This window comes from Dendropsophus ebraccatus, chromosome 8, assembly GCF_027789765.1.
Source record: "Dendropsophus ebraccatus isolate aDenEbr1 chromosome 8, aDenEbr1.pat, whole genome shotgun sequence".
Lineage (NCBI taxonomy): Eukaryota > Metazoa > Chordata > Amphibia > Anura > Hylidae > Dendropsophus > Dendropsophus ebraccatus.
In genome coordinates, this window is record NC_091461.1 from 68,107,824 (window position 1) to 68,133,570 (window position 25,747).

Consider the following 25,747-nt stretch of genomic DNA (forward strand, 5'->3'; position numbering starts at 1 on the left):
AGACGTAACTAAGATAATATATTTAACCTCTTCCCACATGAGGGTGTAACTGTATGTCCTCATGCAGGTGGGGCATTCAGAGAGGGGTCTAAACCGCCGTGATGCTGGGTGCTATCTGTAGCCCGGGACCACGGCTATTAGTGGGCACGGTCCGATCGCCCAATTAAAGTTGACAGCTGCATTTTAATGGCTGCTTGTATCCTTCCCTGGTGTCTAGTGGGGGGGATCGCCCCCCCCCCCCTGCAACGAGGTCGTGGAGGAGCCATCCCGACATCCTCATAAGGGCTCATGTGGGTCTGTAGGTGAAAAAATGCAAGTGCTATGGCCTTTTAAACAATGAATTTTGTGCACTTTTTTTGTTTATTTATTTTTAATTATTATGGAAGCCGTTCTTTTCTCTGAGCTGTTATTGCCAACAATTGGAAACAATAGGCAGGAGGTGTCTCATTGAAATGAAGAGGAAAGGTGCCTGGGCATGCTCTGTGACCTCCACAGAAATTATTTCAAAAGAAGGCAGAGACTGAGCTATGAATATCATGTACTATCTTCACTATTTAATGGGGGCCCCTTTAAATTGTACAGTAATATTGTATGGAAAATTTCCCAGCAGTCTCCTCTTTATCACAGACAAAGCAGGAAGGCTCATATTATTTTTTTGGCGAGTGTGATAGATAGATAGATAGATAGATAGATAGATAGATAGATAGATAGATAGATAGTAAAACTAAAAACAAAAAAATTTAAAAAATTATCAAAGAAAATATGTTTAACATAGCCTTAGTATAAGCTATAGGTCCTTTTCTAATGACACATTCCCTTTAAAGAAACAGAAATATTTTCATATGTAAGGGCAAATAAACCTAGGTAATTTCTACAAGGACAAATATGCCATAAAACACACCTGTAATCAATCATGCTCTCTAGAAATATATTCCATGGTTGACCCACAAGTGTGCTAGCATCAAGATACAGATAACTCTTTCAAAGAACGTAATCTCCTGGATCATTGGCATAAGCTGGCGACTGTGATCTCTGAGGTGTCAGTCATTAGAAATTGTTGACACAAATCTCAAGATATAGAGTGAAGTCTCTGTTCTGCACCAAAGGGATTATTAAATTATATACATCTGTACTGTACTTGTGTCACAGATGATGTGTACAGATAACTATATATTCTAATGGTGAACCCTAAACATAATCTCATGTATCCTGTCAACATTCTTTTAAGACCACCTAATCACAAATATTTGGGACTTTATGGCATAGTTGTCTGGCCCAAAATATCCAAGCCAGGGTAGCAAAGAGCTAAAGAATGCATATTTTACACCGACTAGCTTATGTATACTGCAGTCTTAACTAAAGACTCATTTCTATCATGCCTCTGAACACCTCTGAATAAATCTAGCATATTTGAGGCTGCCATGCAGGAGCAGCAGTCATCTAATCCAGTTCAGAGTTGGAGTAGTCTAGAACTATAATTTACTGTACATCTGTGTTCAGGTGTTAATTGTAGAAAACTCACTACCGGGTGCACATATTTTGCCTCTTTGTGCCTGGTCTGTGGTAATCCCCTCTTTGACTTTGACACAGGGAAAATTATATTTACTTTGTAATAAGTAACAAACTACTGATTGACTGAGCAGGCTTGTGATGTCAAAACCTCAAACCCAAAAGTGCCTGCATAGTGGGGACCAGATTACCATTATACAGTCAGCAGTATGGGACCCAGAATGGTGAGTGTCTGCTATTTTTCTAGATTCACCCACCTCCTAGGCACACACTTAAAAAGTGCCTGTCTGGCTATGGACACATTTGATTTTTTTTTTAATTATTGCTTTAAACTTATTATAGTACAAAAACAGCTTCTCCATACAGTAAGTCTTTATTAAACAAAATGTTGAGTGTGTATTGACAGTGTGTGAAGCCTGTTATAAAAAGCAATTCTGTGGCATGCTTCTTATCTGCCTTTGTTTTTTTGCTTGGTGCAGATTAATAACCTTAGAAGTTCCTGTAGCTGTAGAACACTGAAGCTATAGAACACAACCTAATTATTATTTTTTAATAAAGACCTATGAAGAAAGTGTTTGTATCATGGTACAAAATAAGAATTATTAACTTTTTAAAAGTAGTCCTATTCTTCAAGGATATGGACCTAGATATAGTTTTCCACAAATGTTGCACTCACTAGTCAGATGTATCTTGCAACCCATAGGTACCTCGCTTTATCCCCCCCCCCCTTCTACTGTCTACCAAGCCCACCCCAATGGTAGTAGTACTATCCAGACTTTGTACATTAGGCCACCCTTACAAACATAAATTCCTAGGCCACTTGCAGTGCAAGATAGCCAAGGTCCACTGTAGCTGCTCACCATCCACCCTGACTAGACATTTTCCTATCAGCTACCAAAACAGACCCAAACACAGCGTCTCCCAGGTTTAAGCGCTCCACCGCTATTCCTACTACATTACCGATTCTGAGCTGATGATATCAGAAAACCCCAGTGGACTTCCCATAGCTACCTGTAGGCTAATGATGCACTCAGCCTCCCTTGCTTCAGCAGAAGCTCATATCATATAATATATTACAATCTGCTAACCAGTCAATCTCTAACCCCAGGACAGTAATTAAAACAGAAAACAACACAATACAGTGCAGCAAAATACAAAATATATATGTTTAAATTCAAAACACATAACGTCCTCTTTGCAGCGTCTCAAGTGCAACAAAATCATTTAAAGTGACCGACAACCAAATACAAAAATAACATTGAATTGTTTGTTCACCCCCTTTACAAACAAGAAATGCTGTTAGGGTGAAGAACCTTTTAAATAACTATGCAATCGTCTTTTATTTCCCCAAACCATTCAGTTGATGTATTCAAATTGTAGAATATAGCAAGAGAGAGTTCTGTATCCATTCCAATAAATGATTCCTAAAGATGATATTCCCATCATGGAAGCCCATGGTGAGAAATGTATTTACTGAAGGATAATGAGATGTCCCACGAGCAGAGCATCATGCAGCAAGATAGCCAACAGTGACAGTCTGTTTAGAAAACACACTTGTGTGATCAATGCTGAAAAGAACCAAAAATGGCTGCAATTAAATTGGCACAAACAGCTAAGTGATTAGAGCCTGGCACGCTGGGTCAATGATGAGATCTGTACAGCTGCCCTATGCCAGTTATTCCTATTCCAAATTAAAGTGAAGCTTCAGTTTCAAAATGATCACATTGCTGCACTTCTTATTGTAGGATTCAGTAAATCAATAAACCTTTTTTTACAATAAAGTGCATGGAGTCTGGTAGGTTTATCACAACCAAGATGGGTCACATCCACAGCGTGTCAGTACACAAAGATTTAAAGGGCAACTCAAGCGACATTTTTTTTCTTTCAAATCAACTGTTGTCAGAAAGAGCCAGAGATTTGTAATTTGCCTTCCAGTCCTTATCAGCTGCTGTATGTACTACCTATCCATGCCTGTGTCCATGACATACATCAGCTAATAAGCACTGAAAGTCTTGAGATTTTTTAATAGAAGTAAATTACAAATCTCTGGCACTTTCTGACACCAGTTGATTTGAAAGAAAAGAACATTTAGCTGGAGTTGCCCATTAAACAGTTTCAGAGCTCCCAGCATCATGATGATGCTGGGAGTTCCGAATTGTGGCCCATAGCACATTGTCTATGCATGGACCATAGTTATGGAACATGTAAATGCCCCTTAAGGAGGCTCACAACCCTGTGGGACATCTTCTGTTACATTTCTAGTGAAAGAAAATATCACAGAATTCACCATTCCTGTAGTACATTAAAATGTCATTCTTTATTTTAATTTAAAAATGTACAGCAGATACAGGCGATGGGGGGAAACAGCTGTTTCGTGAGCAGGCAGCACACCTCTTCAGGCTTTAAAGGCTTAGTTTATTGCACAGCAGAATTCTGCTTCAACAAATCTGGCCTTTGTGTTTTTTTTCTCCTTTTTTGTGAAAATTATCTTCTTCACCCTAACCGCTGCACATACAATGGGCATGTGAGCATCAAAGCTGTACCAATGAAGTATTGGAAGATAAGTGCCTGGTCTGATGATTTTCTTTTTTAAATATCATATGGATGTGTTGGTGCATGTACTTTGGTTATCCGAAGAGGGGCACTACTACCACTGTAGCAGCCATAGCAGCTGCTATGGGGAACGCCACATCAAGGGGCCCCACGGCCTGCTCCTGCAATACCCTCGGCCCCCTGAGCAGTCATCATTTGCAGCACCTGATGGCTGATCAGGCCTCCCGGGATCTGCAAATGTCCCTTTAACTGAAAGCACTCCTGACGAGCGCTTACAGTTATCGAAAGTTTGCTATGGGGCCCAGCCATTTCTAGTTACACCGCTGATTCCATGTTCCTTTAACCTTTAAGCAGGATTTTGTACCGTGCAAAACTCCAAACGTGGACTCTATTCCCCCACGTCTTCAACAGATCAAGCATGTGTAAGGTACTGTACACAAGTCTGATAAGTCTGATCTATGGGTGCCCCACGAGGCCACATACAGGACTTAAAAGATATGAAACTGAAGTCTTGGTATTAAATACTACAGGGTAACCCTACAGGTCTCGCGGAGTTCAGATGTCAACAAGACAGAACCGGTTTCACAGCATAAGGAAACCTACACACATTAACAAATTAAACATTTACTAGTTAAGAAAGATAGACACATACCTCTGCAATGCGCACTGTATATGGCTGACCATGGAAGGTAGGTGCATTGTCATTGACATCCCCAACCTGGATATTTACTTTGTTTTTTATAACCTGAAGAAAAACCAGCAAGAAAGTATATTAGGATATGAGTCTCCTCATAGGTTTGCATAAACCTTTTTTTTTTGTTTGCAGTATACTTCCAATAACCTGTCAATTTCAATCCACCAGCTGTACAGCTGAGTACAGAATAGAGCCATATATCATGAAATATTTTTTTTTATTAAAATACCCTTATAAATTCTAATTTTGCTTTTCTTAACAATAGGATCTATTAAATGGTTCTTTATGCATGCATTCTATTTTGTCGTTTCAACTGGGAATTCTCTGTCCATATGCCTTTTATGGGCTTCTGTCATTTGTATAAACTTTTGACAGCGTCCAAGTAGGCATTTCAAGGCTATATTGGCATCTCCGAGTGCACACAGCATGCAACGTTTCAACTGGTGTGGTCTTTATCAAGAATACAAGTAGGTATGCTTGATACATACCACACCGGTCGAAACATCACTTGCTGTTTGTATTAGAGATGTCAATAAAGCCTTGAAATAACTACGTGCCTATACCTGATGTAATAAGTGTCAGCTTCTAGGATTGCTTAACCTCTGGCGTGCATCCCTCAGAACATCTTCTCTGTGGACCTTGATCCAAATTTGTTGTTAGACCGTTATTATTGTTATGTCACACAGACATGTCAAACGTTTTGATTAGTCAAGGTCTAGGCATTCGGACCCCCACCAATTGTTAGATATAGCTGGTTGAAATTCTCAGCTTAGCGCTTCAGTCCCAGACTTGCTGCCTTTTCCATCCGATTGTAGGAAATGGTCTCCTGCAGTAGGAAAGAGATTACAGCAAACTGGGGAGTGAAGCCAAGAAGCCAAGCACTTTCCTTGGTTCAATCTAACAATTAATGGGAGGTCTGAACAACCAAACCTTGACCAATGCAAACTTCTGAAATATTTTTGGGACACTAACGGGCGGACGTTTCAGAGGACAGACACTCCTGCTTCCTCATGCACCTGAAGAAGCACGAGCAAGGAGGAGTGTCTGTCCTCTGAAAAGTCCGGCCAGACTTCAGGTGGTTTTAACTCGGGAAAATGTTCAGCTTGTGAGCATGTTGTTCTACCATGTACCGAAGGAATAAAAGATGTTTGCATTGCTTATTCTGTCATTATTACTGTCTCTGCCATTAGAGACTATACATAAGAAATTGCAAAGCAGCAAGATTAAGGTACTGGTATATTTGTATTATTCCTGAGCAAGGGGTGACTCTGCCCTGCATATAAAATGGGTTGTCTTTAAAAACACCCACTTCACTACACATTCAGGGTTTTACTTTGTACATTTTAGAACATGTACTAGAAATAACATTACCAAGCTGACATACAAATTGTCTACAATTCTTATCAACAAGTCTATGTCATTTTATCTATATCCTTGTACATTACGAGCAAGAACACCTCCACTAGTGCTAAAAATGAACATTGCACACCCTTACATATAATTGGTCAAATGTCTGTTCAGCATGGTTCCTGCTGGCAGCACTTATACCCAAGATGTTATAAATCAGTTTTCTCCACCCCTTCTATCTTCCGTTATCTTGTCCTATTTTACCATTCATAGATTTTTATGCCATGAAATGAAAAAGTCATACATACCCCCTGGCTGTCACTGACAGAAAATTCAACTGTGAATTCCGATTTGGTCTGAAATGAAAAGGAAGACAAAATAATACGATTAGAAATAGTGTTTATCTTCTAACACCAGTGCTTTGGATTTTAGCTAAAAGCATAATTACATGCAAAATACCACTGGGAGAGGGGTAAAGGAGGAACCCGGAGCACAATTACAGATGTGGCTCCAATATACAGCATTGTTCGCATATCAATTTTAGCCAGTAAAATTACTGTCTGAAGTGAGTTCTTAATAATAGAGAAGGAATTGTATCAAACTAATAGGGCTGGAATAAAATGAGTCGATGGATGTTTAAAAATGTGACACACCCATAGATCAATTTTAAGGAACTATATAGAAATGTCAGATTACTGCAAAACTCAGCAGTTATTCTAAGGCAGATATGTAAATGATTACAGGTTTGTGGTCTGATTAGATGCAGGGTCATATCACAAGAGGGTGTAAAAGTGCTCCCCCTGCAGCACAATAAAAAGGCTCTTAGAAGCCTTTTTGGGGGGTTTGGAGGTTCTGGTGAAAGATAGATGACTGGTAGATATACCTCTACAACACATTCAACATTTTGCCAAGTTGGCAGGCTTTCAGAGGGGGACATCATCGGACAGAGAGAAGGAAGAAGGTCATTCAAACAGACTCTGATTGCCCAAGAAAGACCAACAATGTATAGAATCATTTAATCATCCAACAATCACAAACAGCAATGTATCTGCATGGACCATTTTATGGGGGGTTAGCAGATAGAAACCTGTTATCATTGACAACCGGCCGTCATTTTTGCTTTCAGCGGTTGCATGAAAGAGAAACCTGGCCTTCTATGGACTGGAATTGTATCATCTTTAACAACAAGTCCAAGTTCTGTTTGTGATCCATCGAATGGAAGGTTTTAGTATGGAGTCCTTGCTGTGAATGCTTAAATCCTGCATTTAATGTGGAGCAACCTGCCCCAACCGTTGGAGTGATGATTTGGGTACTCATCAGATATTACAGTTGGTTAACCCTAGTAAGGATACAAGAGACACTAACATCTCAGTAATATATGCAGGATATTCTGGGGTCACGAGTTGATCTCATGGAAGGGCATTTCACATTTTTTAGCCAAATAATGGTAACCTACACACAGCAAGGGTTTCCCAGTAATGTCTCCACCAGATTGGCCTGTCTCCACATTTATCACCAATCCAGCAGTTATGGGACAAACAAGGATGTCAACCTACGAGTGTGCAGAATCTACAGGCCAAGCTACAACAACTGAAAGCCCTTACAGGTAGGGCCCAAGGGTTTGTATTATGTATTTTAACCCCTTAAGGTCCAAGCCAATTTTCGTTTTTGCGCTTTTGCTTTTTCCATTTTATGTTTAAAAGTCCATAGCGCTTGCATTTTTTCACCTAGAGACGTATATGAGCGCTTATTTTTTGCGAAACCAATTGTACTTTGCAATTACAGGCATAATTTTTCCATAAAATATGTTGTGAAACCGGAAAAAAATCATTTGCGCTGTCAAATTGAAAAAAAAACGAATTTGTTTTGATTTCGGGGAGTTTTGCATTTACGCCGTTCGCCCTATGGTAAAACTGACTTGTTATGCATGTTCCTCAAGTCGTTACGATTACTATGATATATAACATGTATAACTTATATTGTATCGGATGGCCTGTAAAAAATTCAAACCATTGTTAACAAATATATGTCACTTAAAATCGCTCCATTCCCAGGCTTATAGCGCTTTTATCCTTTGGTCTATGGGGCTGTGTGAGGTGTCAGTTTTTGCGCCATGATGTGTTCTTTCTACCGGTACCTTGATTGCGCATATACGACTTTTTGATCGCTTTTTATTACATTTTTTCTGGATTTGATGCGACCAAAAATGCGCAATTTTGCACTTTGGGATTTTTTTGCGCTGACGCCGTTTACCGTGCGAGATCAGGAATGTGATTAATTAATAGTTCGGGCGATTACGCGCGCGGCGATACTAAATATGTTTATTTATTTATTTATTTATTAATTTATATTTATAAAATGGGAAAAGGGGGGTGATTTGGACTTTTATTAGGGGAGGGGATTTTTTATTAATAAAAACACTTTTTTTTTTTACATACACTAGAAGCCCCCCTGGGGGGCTTGTATATACACAGCAATGATCTCTCATAGAGATCATTGCTGTGTATATACACAGCAAAGATCCATGAGATCGGTCATAGATTGCTATGGCCTGCTGCAGGCCATAGCAATCTACTGCCGAGCCGGGATCAGCGTCATTCCGACGCTGAGGCCCGGCATGGGCAGAAGAACGGATCTCCCCCCCGTGATCGCATCGCGGGGGGGAGATCCGACCCACTAGACACCAGGGATAGTGTGCATAAAGCACTTCAATGCAGCTGTCAGGTTTGACAGCTGCATTGAAGTGCTTAATTAGCCGGCGCGGCAACGGGACCCGCGCCGGCTAACAGAGGCACTGCCCGGCTGCACGTGTCAGCCGGGATCAGCGCCGTTCAGAGCGGGGTCCCGGCGGGACCCCGCTCTGAACACCCCCCGCGGCGCCATGACGTATTAGATACGTCATGGGTCGCTAAGGGGTTAATCCCTTATCATATGTACAGTGCACTGGGACCAATGGTCCTATAAAAATCAATAGCAATTAATAAAAAATTTTGTAGGATGCCATACAGAACCTTCACTAAACGTGGAGCTTCTCCCCATAATAAAGCAGCCACAAAATCAATTGGAAAATATCCAGGATTGGCATAAGTAATATTATGGGTGTAAGATACCATCTGGTTAGTACTTTTGGGTTGGTGTTAAGAATTCCTTTAAGACTTAAGATCCAAATCTAGACCACTGGGTTTGGTTGGAAGTAGAATAAAGCATGAGTGAGGCCCTATTATAAAAGGGCCTAGAAGAAAAAGAAAATTCATATCACTGTTTGACAGGAATGAGTATAAATAGTTTGGTTATGGAGGAGAGGAGGGATAAGGCAATGGAGTTCTTCTGGAAGTGTTGTAAAATTATCGACAAGGATAGGCCAAACTTGGGGTTATTTATCTCAGATAGAAAGGCTCTAGCACTTTTTTTTAAATGGTACACCATGTGCATTATAGGTAAATGATTTCTTTACTTCCTGAAAAGACTCAGCCTAACCACTTCTCAATCATTCTACAAACTCGTAAGTACCAAAAAAAGTTACAGGATTCTTAATTGAGCACAGTGTTATTTCTGTCAGTGTTATGGAACGTATAAAGGTCTGGCTAATGAGGACATGTCTATCATATAAAATAAACTTGTTTAATGGTACATGCCCTTTAAATCACATTATTTCAATGGGTAATTAAAATGTCAATCATTTATAAGGGAAAAGTAGGTGGACCAAGTGTCTGTTCACATGGGCATAAACAGTGTAGCTTTCAATGTAGTAGTTTCACCTAAGATGATAGGAAACATGGAACAGTGGGAAAAGAAGTGACATTTTTTCCATGCAGTTCTGCTTTCAGGCCTCCATTTAAATCAATGGAAGCTTCATGACAGTAGAAGCTTCACAACAGTACCCCAGAGGAATGCATCATAGTGCTACACATGGGTGAAGTCTTTTCCCATATGCACACAGCCTTAGGCTACATTCACACGTTACATACTTTTTTTCTGTAATTGCCATTACACAATTACGGACAAAAGTAAGGATCTATTCATTTTTATCGGCCTATTCACATGTCCATAATTTTACAGATCTGCTAATAGCCCGTAACAGATTGTCCCATAGAAGTTTACGGCAATGCCCGTTATTTGCAGATGTTATGGAAGTAACATCTGATACAACCACAAAAACATGGATCTGTAATTCTTACTAGTGACATCATTTAACAATTCCTTCTTCTTTTAGAATTATTTTTCCCTTTTACGAACCCACATAAATTATAGACGAATATGCAAACAGTACGGATTAATTAAAATGCACTTTTGTGGATCACAGACTAAAAATCAGGGACCTTATACGGTCCACAAAAAAAGAATGTTTCGATGTAGCCCTAGACTTGCTTTTTAAAACTCCAGTTACTGGGCGATAATTATTTATTTATATCCAATTTACTAATAACCCAAGTCATGGGACTATAAATTGGCAGTGGTAAGGGTAGAAGATTAGCAATAAAGGATAAAACTATCATTTATAACTGGGCTTCATTGAGTTAAACACAGTAAAAAAGGGGGAATACAGTTAGTATATCATAGTAACATTCCTATTTACAATGGCATTGTGGTTTGCAACAGCTGTAGATAGACAATTTCTGTTCAATTTCTGTTGGCACCAGAAGCATTCTAGTAACCGTCTTATTCCCTTTGCATGACTTTTCAAATCACTGATTGTTCATCTGTAATTTAAAGCGTTATCCTATGGAATAGAACATTAGGACATTTTCTTAAAACAGCACCATACTTTCTATAGACTATGGACATCTGTATTCACATTTAAAGATAATCTGTCAGTTCTTATAACAAATCTGTTTCAGTTAATTCTTACTTTCCTTTACATTACATGCCATTGTTTTTGTTAGAATTATGTGCTGTTTCGTTACCCTATTAGTTCTGGAAATATACAAAGAATTTGGCAACTGGGTGTTACAATCCCTCTAGTTAATGGATTGTGTCCTTGTGTTCTTTAGCATTGTCCAAATGGTTCGGATGGTGTCAGACCATAGTAGGGATCTACTATTATTTTTTACACATTCATCAGCTGCTGGCCGCACATTTCTATTGCATATATTGATGCACGCCCATTGATCGATAAATTTTAGGCCAGAATAAACTATAACAATCGCGGTTCAGGGAAGAAAAAGAGTGCTGCACCTCACACCTATGGCTGATACTAGTACCTCTTGGCTGCATAAAAAACATCAGAATTCTGTATGCGAATTGATCAAGCCACACTGCCCCATGTACCGCGTGCAGGTATCTGATACACATGGGTCCCTACACTAAGTCCACACTGTGTCAGTCAGCGACCACCACCCCTGCAGGCGTGCACAGTCAGGGAAGGGAGGCCATGGAACGGCCCTGCAACCCCCATGCCACAGGACCAGACCCAAAAATGCCACACCAAAACCCAGCCAGCACCACCGGTGGAGGAAGCTGCCCCCAAACAGCACAAGTCTGGATAAGGTATTGGTTTTGGTGTGGGTTTTGGTGTGGCATTTTTGCGTCTGGTCCTGTGGCATGGGGGTTGCAGGGCCGTTCCATGGCCTCCCTTCCCTGCTGTGCACGCCTGCGGGGGTGGTGGTCGCTGACTGGCACAGTGTGGACTTAGTGTAGGGACCCATGTGTATCAGATACCTGCACGAGGTACATGGGGCAGTGTGGCTTGATCAATTAACATACAGAATTCTGATGTTTTTTATGCAGCCGAGAGGTACTAGTATCAGCCATAGGTGTGAGGTGCAGCACTCTTTTTCTTCCCTGAACCATATTTTGTTTCTCTCTTTTCTCCATGTTTTGCACTCCTCCTGGTGAGACCCATATGACAGCAATTAGCAGGAGACACCTGAGTGCTCATGGTTTTAATCCCTCCTGTCTGTCCCATTCTATCTTTGATAGCTATGGTGAGTGCAATACCTTATCCAGACTTGTGCTGTTTGGGGGCAGCTTCCTCCGCCGGTGGTGCTGGCTGGGTTTGGTGTGGCATTTTTGGGTCTGGTCCTGTGGCATGGGGGTTGCAGGGCCGTTCCATGGCCTCCCTTCCCTGACTGTGCACGCCTGCGGGGGTGGTGGTTGCTGACTGGCACAGTGTGGACTTAGTGTAGGGACCCATGTGTATCAGATACCTGCATGAGGTACATGGGGCAGTATGGCTTGATCAATTCACATACAGAATTCTGATGTTTTTTATGCAGCCGAGAGGTACTAGTATCAGCCATAGGTGTGAGGTGCAGCACTTTTTTTCTTCCCTGAACCATAAACTATAACAATCAGCCAACGATCATTCCATTAGCTGATCGTTGTCTTTATTACACGGAGAGTAAGGGTCCGTTTACACACACAGATTATCTGACAAATATCTGACAGATTTTTGCAGCCAAAGCCAGGAATGGACTATGAACAGGGAACAGGTCATAAAGGAAAGACGGATAATCTGTCTGTGTAAACAGACCCATAATCTACCGAATCAGCCTGATTTGCCAGATTATCGCTTGGTGTGATAAGGGTTCTTGGCTATCAAACCCATGGCTTCTCTTCAGGATTCCAGGCAATTTTTTCCCCCTATAGTTCTTTCCAGCACGAATATGTCAGCCTTTTAATATTTAAATGATATTAAAGTGAACAGGGTGTGTTCCCCAGCATGGCAAGAACCAGGGTTACCCAACTGCCTACATGTGGTGAACAAGCCTACTGTCAATCAACATGGGGGGGGGGGGCAAATGAAAGTGGGCATGGAAATGATAACTAGGAGGAAATTATCTAGCTCATCTTTGGTTTTTGTTGTGCTTGGGAATGCCCCCTGGGGCCATGTTTACATACTAAGGGCACGTTCACACTACGGAACTGGCGCTGAGATGTCGCCGACATGTCGATTCTCCTATTCTCCTATTCAAACACATTGAAGGCAGGATTTGGCGCTAAGTCCAGAATGGGGGGTTTCCACATGATATCTCAGCGCTGATTCTATAGTGTGATCGGGCCTTATAGAAAGTCTTATTTCTTGGCACTGGAGAGGACTACAGGGATATAAAAGGTATGCCCACAATCCCGATAAGCAGCATTATCTAGTCATTGGCTTATTTACACCTTTTAAGTTTCTTGACAGGTTGACTTCAGGCATTTATGACACATATAAAAAATTCCAAGGCCACCTCCATTCATGCAGCAGTACCCTGGTTTCTGTTTGTCATTGTATGGTTGTCCAGTGATCAGTACATGTGCAAAACACACAAGAACCACCAAGTTCAGGAAATGTGGTCTGCTAAACTACATTTATGGAAAAACACAGATGTACTAAAGAGATTTACTAACTGCAGTTTTGTAGATGCAGTCATGAATAACTTTTACATATTTCACTATGATATTACTTTGCAATACAAATGTATAATTATGTGACAAAACTGCATACCAATAATGTCATAATACTATGTGGTTCTTGGACTTCAAACACTGCTATGATGCTACATCTGTTTTTTAAAGTGTGATCATTTCTTAGGTATTACCTATTATTGCTGCTTAGAAAGAAAATTGGGTACAATCACCATAAACCAAACAAAGAATGTTCTTTAGCTCCAGGCAACTAAATGCTCATCATTCTCATCAGCTGTTTTCCTGCCCTGAAGGAAGTTGCTGGGTGATTTAAAGACTCCTCATCTCAGGTGCTGCTATCAGACAGCGGCAGTTCCACACAGGGAGGCAGCTAGGAATCCATCTTAGGCCCCTAGGCACTGCCTGCAGTTATCTCCAGTCATTCCAGACACTGTCTGCTAGCCCTCTCAGGATATACACACTATAAACTACAGCCTCCCACAGTGGCTTACAAAATGCGGCTTCTGCAAATACCTGTCTTTAGTTTTCATGCATGGTAAAAAAAATCATTTAGTTCTCTACTGTAGTATAGTGGCGCTTTTCTTTCTGCCAATTTTGTGTACATGGTCTCCAGTTCAGGTGCAGTTTGCAATTAAGCTCCATTTACTTCAATGGAACTGAGTTTCAAACCCCCACCCAAACTGGAGACAACAATAGGGGGAAAGTGACCATGTTTTTGTAGCGCTGGATAACCCCTTTAATTCGCTTAATTCTGCAAAGCGAATTTACAGCGACCTGTTACCAAATTCGCTAAACGTGGCAGCCGCACATGTTAGTTTTCAGTGCTGTCACTTGGCAGGTGCAAGTGATGTCAGCTCCTTCCCCTCCCCCCTCTATATAGGGTGATTTGCCTCCTGCAGGTGGGTAGTCGGCTGTGTATAGTGGAGAGTAGGTTATAGCAAGCAGTTAGCGCAGAGCAAGGAGTGCAATAGCAAGACATAGGGACAGAGAGGGGAGGGGAAAAGGTTGGATTGTGGGTTGTAAGTTGATTAAGGGTGGTTTTCTTTGGGAGCCTTGCAGCCAGTATCCAGTATACAAAGTAACTGGAAGCTGGTTGTGTATTATAGCAAGTCACTGGGTGAGCCAGTTCTACTTTACACAACTTTGATAAATCTCCCTCCCCCTATCTTTAAATTTAATGACCATGCCAAAACATTTCCAACAAAGCATATAGTATCCACACCAGCTTAATACTTCACCAAAGTACAATGTGCAACCCATTTAAGATATCACAAGGGTAATTAGAGCTTGCACAATGGTTTCTGATATGGTACTTGTGTGATGTTTTAATGGCTCTTGTGGTTTCGTGAGTGGTTTCAAGCTATAGGAAGGGTTCACAGAGGATAATATTCTCTAAATGTCATATAAAAAACTTCTGAAGCTACTACCAGCAGCTATCTATTGCTGAAAGACAGGTTACCTTGCCTTACTTATAGTGCATTCAATGTGTGAATGGTTGCTTTTTGGATTCAATGACACTCAACCCCTAGACAACCCTGGACGTACAGGTATGTCCAGGGCCGCCAATGGGTGTTCAAAGCGGTGCCGCGCCGCGGCTGCGCTCTGTACCGCCACGGTCCCGGGTGCCGCATGGAGCCCGAGACCGCGGCTATTAGCAAACATGGTCCGATCGCCGTACCCGCTAAATAAGTAATCCGATGCAGCTGTCAAAGTTGACAGCTGCATCCGATTACCTTATGCAGCCATCCCTGGTGTCTAGTGAGGTGGATCGATACTCCGGGACGTGGTCCCAGAGCAGCGATCCACACGTCCAGCTCGGGGTCTGCGCCATAATGGTGCTGATCCCGGCTCAGCACTCGATTGCAGCAGCCGGAAGTAATCGAGTGCCCATCTCATTGGTCTATGCTGTATATCTATACAGCATAGATCTCAATGAGAGATCAGGGTGCTTATACTAGAAGTCCCCCAGGGGAAATAACCCTAACCCCAGGGGGAATAACCGTAACCCCAGGGGGGCTTATAGTATAAGTGTAAAAAAAAAAAAAAAAAAAGTGTTGTTGTTAATAAAAAGCGCCTAATCCCCTAATACAAGTTTGAATCACCCCCCCCTTATTTATAAATAAAAAAACATGTTTTGCATATCCGCGTGCATAATCGCTCAAACTATTAATTAGTCACATTCCTGATCTAGCACGGTAAACGGCGTGAACGCCAAAAAATCCCAAAATGCAAAATTGAACATTTTTGGTTGCATAAAATCCAGAAAAACTGTAATAAAAAGCAATTAAAAAGTCGCATACGTGCAATCAAGGTATAGCTAGAAAGAATGGCGCAAAAAATGACACCTAACACAGCCCCATAGACCAAAGGATAAAAGCTCTATAAGGCTGGGTTTACACACAGTATATTTCAGGCAGTATTTGGTCCTCATGTCAGGTCCTCATTGCAACCAAAACCAGGAGTGGATTGAAAACACAGAAAGGCTCTGTTCACACAATGTTGAAATTGAGTGGATGGCAGCCATAAACGGTAAAAAACTGCCATTATTTCAATACAACAGCCATTGTTTCAAAATAGCAAATATTTGCCATTAAATGACAGCCATCCACTCAATTTCAACATGATGTGATCATAGCCTGTGTTTTCAATCCACTCCTGGTTTTGGTTGCAATGAGGACCTGACATGAGGACCAAATACTGCCTGAAATATACTGTGTGTGAACCCAGCCTAAGCCTGGGAATAGAGCGATTTTAAGGAACACATATTTGTTAACAATAGTTAATTGTTTACAAGCCATCACATAATATAAAAGTTATGCATGTTACCTATCGTAATCGTAACAACTTGAGGAACATATATAACAAGTCAGTTTAACCCCAGGGCAAACATCGTAAAAAAATACCCCCAAATAAAAGAAATGCGTTTTTGTTTTTTATTCAATTTCACCACACATTGGATTTTTTCCTGCTTTTGCAGTGTACTTTATGAAAAAAATCAGCCTATCATTGCAAAGTACAATTAGTGGCGCAAAAAATAAGGGCTCATGTGGGTTTCTAGGTGAAAAAATGCAAGTGCTATGGCCTTTTAAGCACAAGAGGGAAAAAACGAAAACGCAAAAATTTAAATTGGCCCGGTCCTCTAAGGGTTAATGACTGATGTCGGAAATTCAATGACTGACTGGCAGGTTGACATTTTTTTTATTGTAATTTTCCAATTTTTGACACTGTTACAAGGACATCTGTTGAAAAAAATGCTACTCTGTAATAGTCTCACTATTGTAGCTACTATAGTGTGGCTGTTTTATTAAGATTTGTTTGTACCGGGACCGTAAGTATTAGCGGGCACGGTCTGATCGCCGTGCCCGCTAATACAGTAATCAGATACAGCTGTCAAACATGACAGCTGCATCCGATTACCGGATCCAGCGTCTCCCTGGTGTCTAGTGGCAGAGATCGCTCCTCCGGGATGTTATCCCGGAGGAGCGATCTCCGTTTCTGAAGCCGGCCGGGGACCGCTCCAAGATGGCGCCGTCCCCGACTCGGCACTCGTTTACTTCCGGCTGCAGCAGCCGAAAGCAAACGAGTGCCGATCTCATGAATCTCTGCAGCATATCTATGCTGCAGAGATCTCAATGAGATATCAAAGTGTATATACTAGAAGTCCCCTAGGGGGGCTTCTAGTATATGTGTAAAAAAAAAATATATATAGTGTTGTTGTCAATAAAAAGCCCCCTCCCCTAATAAAAGTCTGAATCACCCCCGTTTTCCCAGGTTATAAATAAAAGTAAACAAATAAATAAATAAACAAACATGTTTCCTATCGCCGCGTGCATAATCGCCCGAACTATTAATTAATTACATTCCTGATCTCGTACGGTGAACGGCGTAAGCGCCAAAAAATCCCAAAGTGCAAAATTGCGCATTTTTGGTCGCATCAAATCCAGAAAAATTTTAATAAAAAGCGATCAAAAAGTCGTATATGCGCAATCAAGGTACCGATAGAAAGAACACATCATGGCGCAAAGAATGACACCTGACACAGCCCCATAGACCAAAGGATAAAAGCGCTATAAGCCTGGGAATGGAGCGGTTTTAAGTGACATATATTTGTTGACAATGGTTTGAATTTTTTACAGGCCATCCGATACAATATAAGTTATACATGTTATATATCGTTTTAATCGTAACGACTTGAGGAACGTGCATACCAAGTCAATTTTACCCCAGGGCGAATGGCGTAAAAACACATTTCCCCCAAATAAACAAAATGTGTTTTTTTTTTCAATTTCACCACACTTTGAATTTTTTTCTGGTTTTGCAGTGTACTTTATGCAAAAATTCAGCCTGTCATTGCAAAGTACAACTAGTGACGCAAAAAATAAGGGCTCATGTGGGTTTCTAGGTGGAAAAATGCAAGTGCTATGGCCTTTGATGCACAAGGAGGAAAAAACTAAAACGCAAAAATCGAAATTGGCTCTGTCCTTAAAGTGTCACTGTCGTGAATTTTTTTTTTGCAGAAATCAATAGTCCAGGCGATTTTAAGAAACTTTGTAATTGGGTTTATTATCCGAAAAATGCATTTTTATCATGAAAAAGCAGTTTGAAGCTCTCCCCCCGTCTTCATTGTTCTCCTATGGAGAGAGCTAAAGAAAAGACCAAAACAGGACAACAAAGAGTTAATCTACAAATGCCTCACCTGATATCTCTTGGGACAGTCACCACTGACCTCCCTGACCTCGGATTACAGCTGTCACCTAGCTCTGTGCCTGTAATCCTCTGTTATCTGCTTTCTGCTGCCGGCTAACTCCCTCCTTCCTCCTCCCCCCTCCCCTCTCTATAGGAATAGACAGAGTGTGACTCATGCAACAAGTCACAATTTTCAGATTTTTTGGAGTGGATGAAAAAGAGGAAGGAGGGGGGGACCTGGGAAAAGGCTTTTTACATGCAGATAATGGCAGATTTGGCTAATAAACCCAATTACAAAGTTTCTTAAAATCGCCTGGACTATTGATTTCTGCAAAAAAAAAATACGACAGTGACTCTTTAAAGGAGAAGTCCGGCCAAAATTAATTTTTGATATGTTGTTACTTATGAAAAGTTATACAAATTTCTAATGTACATTAATTATGGGAAATGCACATATACTGCTATTTCCCTTAATTTATTAGATCAGGAAGTGTTAGAAATATCTCTGAAGAAGTGACGTCACGACCCAGGGTGTAATTCCTATGGAGTGTCCAGCAGGGGGCGCTCTCTATATAGAAGTCTATGGGACTTTATTGTTTCTATGGGTTCCTATGTAATGTAATGTAGTGTACAGTGCTTTATTGAATGAATACATCTATGGAATACTTTGGGGAGCAAGTGTCCTTGCTCCCCAAAGTATTCCATAAATGTATTCATTCAATACATTCAATACACAGTAAGCCCGCCGATCCGCCGCATTTCCGCCGAATTTCCGCCGCATTCCCGCCGATCCGCCACACGCTGATCCGCCGCATTCCCGCCGATCCGGACCATATACATTGAACTACAGCTCCCATCATCTGCTTATAGTATGAACAGGTGATGGGAGCTGTAGCTGGGTAATGGATATGACATGCCGCCGGGCGCAGGGGGGAGCCGCTCAGTACACAGGAGCGCTCCCCCCTCCTCCTCCTCCTTCCGTGATAACTTCCGCCTATACCAATGCTGAGTCCCTGCCTGGCCACCGCTCTCCGCTCACATATACCGGCTCCCGGCATCAGCGCGGACACCAGGATGCATCGGGAGCCGGTATGTATGGGGGGGAGAGCGGAGAGCGGCGGCCAGGCAGGGACTCAGCATTGGTATAGGCGGAAGTTATCACGGAAGGAGGAGGAGGAGGGGGGAGCGCTCCTGTGTACTGAGCGGCTCCCCCCTGCGCCCGGCGGCATGTGATATCCCTTACCCAACTACAGCTCCCATCACCTGTTCATACTAGAAGCAGATGATGGGAGCTGTAGTTCAATGTATATGGTCCGGATCGGCGGGAATGCGGCGGGAATGCGGCGGAAATTCGGCGGAAATGCGGCGGATCGGCGGGCTTACTGTGTATTGAATGTATTGAATGAATACATTTATGCAATACTTTGGGGAGCAAGGACACTTGCTCCTCAAAGTATTCCATAGATGTATTCATTCAATAAAGCACTGTACACTACATTACATTACATAGAAACCCATAGAAACAATAAAGTCCCATAGACTTCTATATAGAGAGCGCCCCCTGCTGGACACTCCATAGGAATTACACCCTGGGTCGTGACGTCACTTCTTCAGAGATATTTCTAACACTTCCTGATCTACTAAATTAAGGGAAATAGCTCTATATGTGCATTTCCCATAATTAATGTACATTAGAAATTTGTATAACTTTTCATAAGTAACAACATATCAAAAATTAATTTTGGCCGGACTTCTCCTTTAAGGGGTTAATGGATGGTATAGATTTCTTGTGTTCATGGGGGCTTATTCTAGTATATTCCTACATTCTAACCACAGAAAGTTAGTTTGCTATGAAATTAGGTAATATTAGGAATTAGGTGATGATCAGCGACAGGAGCAGAAATTGAGGTTGTGGATGTTCAATACTATATAAAAGTCAGTGTTGTTGTATAACAAATAGTATTTTATGTTATAAGTAGTCGAATTAAAAAAGAAAAAATATATATATTTCAACCCTCATTATGGATACACCAAAAAGGGACAAAATACACATTTGTACACTTAAAATAAAAACAATAATAATATAAATATTTCCATGATAAATATTTTATATTACCTCTCGATCCAAGGATTGCCTAAGCCATACCACACCAGTTTCACTTTCCACAGCAAAGAATTTACTGGCTTCATCACCTACTATTCCATACACCAATTTGTCACCATCATAGTCTTGAGCTCGTAGTTGAGTAATTGAAGAACCTGTAAAGAAAATTTATAACATTTTACAGTCTGCTGTTCAAATCTGAACCATTTATCATGTTTGTTATCCAATACTAAAAAAAAAAAAAAAACAATAGATCAACAGGACTTACGATATTGAGTGTAAACAGCATTTTTTGTATACTCTAATGTTGGTCTATCAATTGAAAGATATTTATTTATCACAAACTGGCAAATATCACCATATTAACCCCTTCAAGACCAAGCCTATTTGCACCTAAAAGACCAGGCTCATTTTTCAAAATCTGACCTGTCTCACTTTATGTGCTTATAGCTCAGTGATGCTTTAACGTATGCTAGCGATTCTGAGATAGTTTTTTCGTCACATATGACACTTTATATTAGTGGCAAAATTTGGTCACTACTTTGTGTGTTTTTTGTGAAAAACATCAAAATATCATGAAAAATTTAAAAAATTAGCATTTTATGAACTTTGAAATTCTCTGCTTCTAAAAAAAGAAAGTTGTATTACATAAATTAGTTACTAAGTCACATTACCAATATGTCCTCTTTATTCTGGCTTCATTTCATAAACATATTTTACTTTTTTAGGGTGTTACGGGGGTTAGAAATGTATCAGCAAATTACCACATTTTCGTGAAAGTTTCCAAAACTGATTTTTTTAGGGACCAGTTCTTATTTTAAGTTGATTTAGGAGGTTTGTATACTGGAAACCCCCATAAGTGACCCCATTTTGGAAACTAGACACCTTAAAGAATTAATCTAGGGGTATAATGAGCATTTTAACCCTACAGGGGCTGGAGGAAAGTATTCACCATTAGGCTGTAAAAAAATGAAAAATTAAAATTTTCCAATAATATATACATTTAGATTAAAGTTTCTCATTTTCAAAAGGAACATGAGAGAAAAAGCACCCCAAAATTTGTAACACATGTTCTCTTGAGTACTACGGTACCCCATATGTGGGCGTAAACCACTGCATGGGCACACAGCGGGGCTCAGAAGGGAAGGAGCGCCAATTAGCTTTTCCATTGCAGATTTTGCTGAAGAAGTTTCCGAGCGCCAGGTGCATTTGCAGTGCCCCTGTAGTGTCAGCAGAGAGAAAAAACCCCATAAGTCACCCCATTTTGGAAAGTACACCCCTCAAAGAATTCATCTTGGGGTAGGATGAGCAATTTGACCCCACAGGTGTTAGAGGAAAGTATTCAAAATTAGACAGTAAAAATGAAAAACTCAGATTTTTTCCAATAATATGTTCCTTTAGTTTGAAATTTTTCAATTTCACGAGGAACAAGAGAAAAAAAGTACCCCAAAATTTGTAAGGCAGGTTCTCATGAGTACAACGGTACCTCATATGTGAGCATAAACCACTGCATGGGCACACAGCGGGGCTCAGAAGGGAAGGAGCGCCAATTAGCTTTTTCAATGCAGATTTTGCTGAAGAAGTTTCTGAGCGCCAGGTGTGTTTGCAGAGCCCCTGTAGTGCCAGCGGAGTAAAATCTCGCCATAAGTCACCCCATTTTGGAAAGTCCACCCCTCAAAGAATTCATTTTGGGGTGTGGTGAGCATTTTGACCCCACAGGTATTAGAGGAAAGTATTCAAAAGTAGACAGTAAAAATGAAAAACTCAAATTTTCCCAATAATATGTTCGTTTAGTTTGAAATTTCTCAATTTCACGAGGAACAAGAGAAAAAAAGTACCCCAAAAATTGTAACGCAGGTTCTCCTGAGTAAAAAGGTACCTCATATGTCGGTATAAACCACTGTATGGGCACACATCAGGGCTCAGAAGGGAAGGAGCGCCAATTAACTTTTTCAATGCAGATTTTGCTGAAGAAGTTTCTGAGCGCCAGGTGGGTTTGCAGTGCCCCTGTAGTGCCAGCGGAGTAAAATCTCACCATAAGTCACCCCATTTTGGAAAGTGCACCCCTCAAAGAATTCATCTTGGTGTGTGGTGAGCATTTTGACCCCACAGGTATTAGAGGAAAGTATTCAAAAGTAGACAGTAAAAATGAAAAACTCGAATTTTTCCAATAATATGTTCCTTTAGTTGGAAATTTCTCAATTTCACGAGGAACAGGAGAGAAAAAGCACCCCAAAATCTGTAACGCAGGGTCTCCTGAGTAGAACGGTACCCTATATGTGGGCATAAACCACTGTATGGGCACACAGCGGGGCTCAGAAGGGAAGGAGCGCCAATTAGCATTTTCTCTGCAGATTTTTCTGAAGAAGTTTCTGAGCACCAGGTGCATTTGTAGTGCCCCTGTAGTGTCTACAGAATAGAATCCCCCCAAAAGTCACCCCATTTCGGAAAGTACACCCCTCAAAGAATTCATCTTGGGGTAGGATGAGCATTTTGGCCCCACAGGTATTAGAGGAAAGTATTCAAAATTGGCCAGTAAAAATGAAAAACTTGAATTTTTCCAATAATATGTTGGTTTAGTTTGAAATTTCTAAATTTCACAAGGAACAGGATAAAAAATGTACCCCAAAATCTGTAACGCAGGTTCTCCTGAGTACAACGGTACCCCATATGTGGGCATAAACCACTGTATGGGCACACAGCAGGGCTCAGAAGGGAAGGAGCGCCAATTTGCTGGAGCAAAACCGCAGCTAGTAACAGTTATTAGAATAGCGCAGTTACTAAAATACAATAAAAAAAATTAGATTACAGCTAATGTGGGGTGGTTACGGACAGTCTGGGGTGGTTACGGACAATCTGGGGTGGTTACGGGTAATCTAGAGGTGGTTACGGGCAGTCTGAGGTGGTTACGGGCAGTCTGAGGTGGTTACGGGCAGTCTGAGGTGGTTACGGACAATCTGGGGTGGTTACGGGTAATCTAGAGGTGGTTACGGGCAGTCTGAGGTGGTTACGGGCAGTCTGAGGTGGTTACGGGCAGTCTGAGGTGGTTACGGGCAGTCTGAGGTGGTTACGGGCAGTCTGGGGTGGTTACTGGCAGTCTGGGGTGGTTACAGGCAGTCTGGGGTGGTTACGGGTAATCTGGGGTGGTTACGGATAATCTGGGGTGGATACGGTCAACATGGGGTAGTCACAGGCAACCTGGTGTGGTTACAGGCAACCTGGTGTGGTTAGAGGCAACCTGGTGTGGTTAGAGGCAACCTGGGGTGGTTAGAGGCAACCTGGGGTGGTTATGGGCAACGTGGGGTGAATACGGACAACCTGCTGTGGTTACAGACAATCTGGTATGGTTACAGGCAACCTGCTGTGGTTACGGACAATCTGGGGTGGTTGCGGACAATCTGGGGTGGTTACAGGCAACCTGCTGTGGTTACGGATAAACTGAAGTGCTAATAGGTAATCTGAGGTGGGTACCTGTAATCTGGCATGGTTACGGGCAATCTGGAGGGGGTCACTGGCAATTTGGGGTGGTTAGAGGCAAGGTGCAGTGTTCAGAGGCAAGGTGCGGTGGTCAGATGCAAGGTGCGGTGGTCATAGGCGATGTGCGGTGGTCATAGGCGACGTGCGGTGGTCAGAGGCAAGGTGCGGTGGTCATAGGCGACGTGCGGTGGTCATAGGCGACGTGCGGTGGTCATAGGCGACGTGTGGTGGTCAGAGGCGACGTGCGGTGGTCAGAGGCGACGTGCGGTGGTCAGAGGCAACCTGCGGTGGTTGCGTGCAATCTGGGGGGTTACATGTAATCTGGCATGATTACGGGCAATCTGGGGTGGTTATGCCCAACCTGCGGTGGTTATGCCCAACCTGCGGTGGTTAGGGGCAACCTGGAGGGGTTACAGACAATCTAGAATTGTTACGGATAGAGTGAAGTGCTTATAGCTAATCTGGGGTGGTTACATGTAATTTGGGGTGGTTACAGGCAATCTGGGGTGATTACGGACAATCTGGAGGGGGTCACTGGCAACGTGTGGTGGTTACGGGCAACGTGCGGTGGTTATGGGCAACGTGCGGTGGTTACGGGTAATCTGGGGGGTTACGTGCAATCTGACGTGATTACGGACAACCTGGGGTGGTTACGGGCAACGTGCGGTGGTTACGGGCAACCTGCGGTGGTTACGGGTAATCTGGGGGGGGGGGGTAGGGGTAATTTGGGAGTAAACTGTAATTATTACTATAATAAAAAGTGTGTGTTTTATTTTTTTGTATGTTTGTCACTTTTTGTACTTTATACATTCATTTTCACTGTATTACTATGATTACTGTGATATTTTCTATCACAGTAATCATAGTTCAGTGACAGAGACCAAATTGGTCTCTGTCACTTTAAATTTTCAGAGCTTGGCTGGTTGTGGAGCGCATGCGCACTTCATAACCAGCCAGGACACCGAAGAGGAAGGAGCTCCGTGGATCCGGTGAGTATATGGGGAAGGGGGGGTGACTGGGGGACGGGGGTGACAGGGGGGGTGGGGGGCGACTTTTGGGGGTGGGGGGACATCACTTTTTATCCCCTGTCACCAATCATTCATGGTGACAGGGGATAAAAAGTGCCTGGAGCACATGGCACAAGCGATCAGCGGTATATAGTATATACCGCTGATCACTTGTACCGGGACCCCACAGGGGGGGTCCCAATGACTGCCCCATGCTCTCCGCTACCTCCGGTGACGGAGAGCATGGGGCTTTCATTCATTTTTCTTTTTTGATCACTGTGAACAGACATTAGTCTGTTCACAGTGATCGCGGCGGCCATCTTGGATCCGATGGCCGCCGCGGGAGGGGGGGTTAGTGTCTGGGGCACTAGGGGGCTGATCTGGGGTCTGATTTTTACTTATTTCATCTCCCCCCACCGTGGATTCATGGTGGGGGGAGATGAAATACAGCGGCGGCACCGGCCCATTAGTGACCGCCGTTTCGGCGGTCACTAAGGGGTTAATGGGGGTCAGCTGCGGAATCGCAGCTGATCCTCATTATCTCCGGTGCTGTACACAGATGAGAGTGGGATCGCTGTCCCTGCAGCGATCCCGTTCTCATCACAAAGCCCCGTCAAAGCCGGAACGTATATGTACATTCCTACTGCACGGGGCATGTGCAATAGGAACGTATATATACAGATGGCTGACGTGAAGGGGTTAAAGATAGCATAGAAGAGGAATAGAAGTGATATACAAAATTATAACTGTTAGCAATATACTTGTAAGACATATGTGCAATTCAAACCTTTATAATTATAGGTTCTTAAGTCCCCTTAGTTTTTTTCTTTTTATTTGCGTGATTTTTTGTGTAGAGTAAAAGCATTGCAAATGAGCGCCGATCTTGCTGATCGGTGTTCATTTGCCACCCAACAAATCGCTATGTGTAAAAGGACTCTAAGGTAGCTGTTAAGTCAAGGAATCACATTACATTCACATATTTGTCTGTGCTTCCATGACAAAAATAAAAATACTTATATA

At 42.0% G+C, this 25,747-nt stretch overlaps 1 protein-coding gene across 1 annotated transcript in view; it reads right to left on the reverse strand.

The window, feature by feature from the left end:
- The window catches only part of CDH23 (cadherin related 23), a 671,672-nt gene that overhangs the window by 517,956 nt on the left and 127,969 nt on the right, over positions 1-25,747 (reverse strand). Inside the window, exons 3-5 of the mRNA XM_069981852.1 lie at positions 20,256-20,398; positions 6,412-6,459; positions 4,715-4,807 (exon numbers count right to left, since the gene is read on the reverse strand). Of these exons, the coding sequence (XP_069837953.1) occupies positions 4,715-4,807; positions 6,412-6,459; positions 20,256-20,398 (284 nt within the window). The remainder of the gene's footprint in view (positions 1-4,714; positions 4,808-6,411; positions 6,460-20,255; positions 20,399-25,747) is intronic.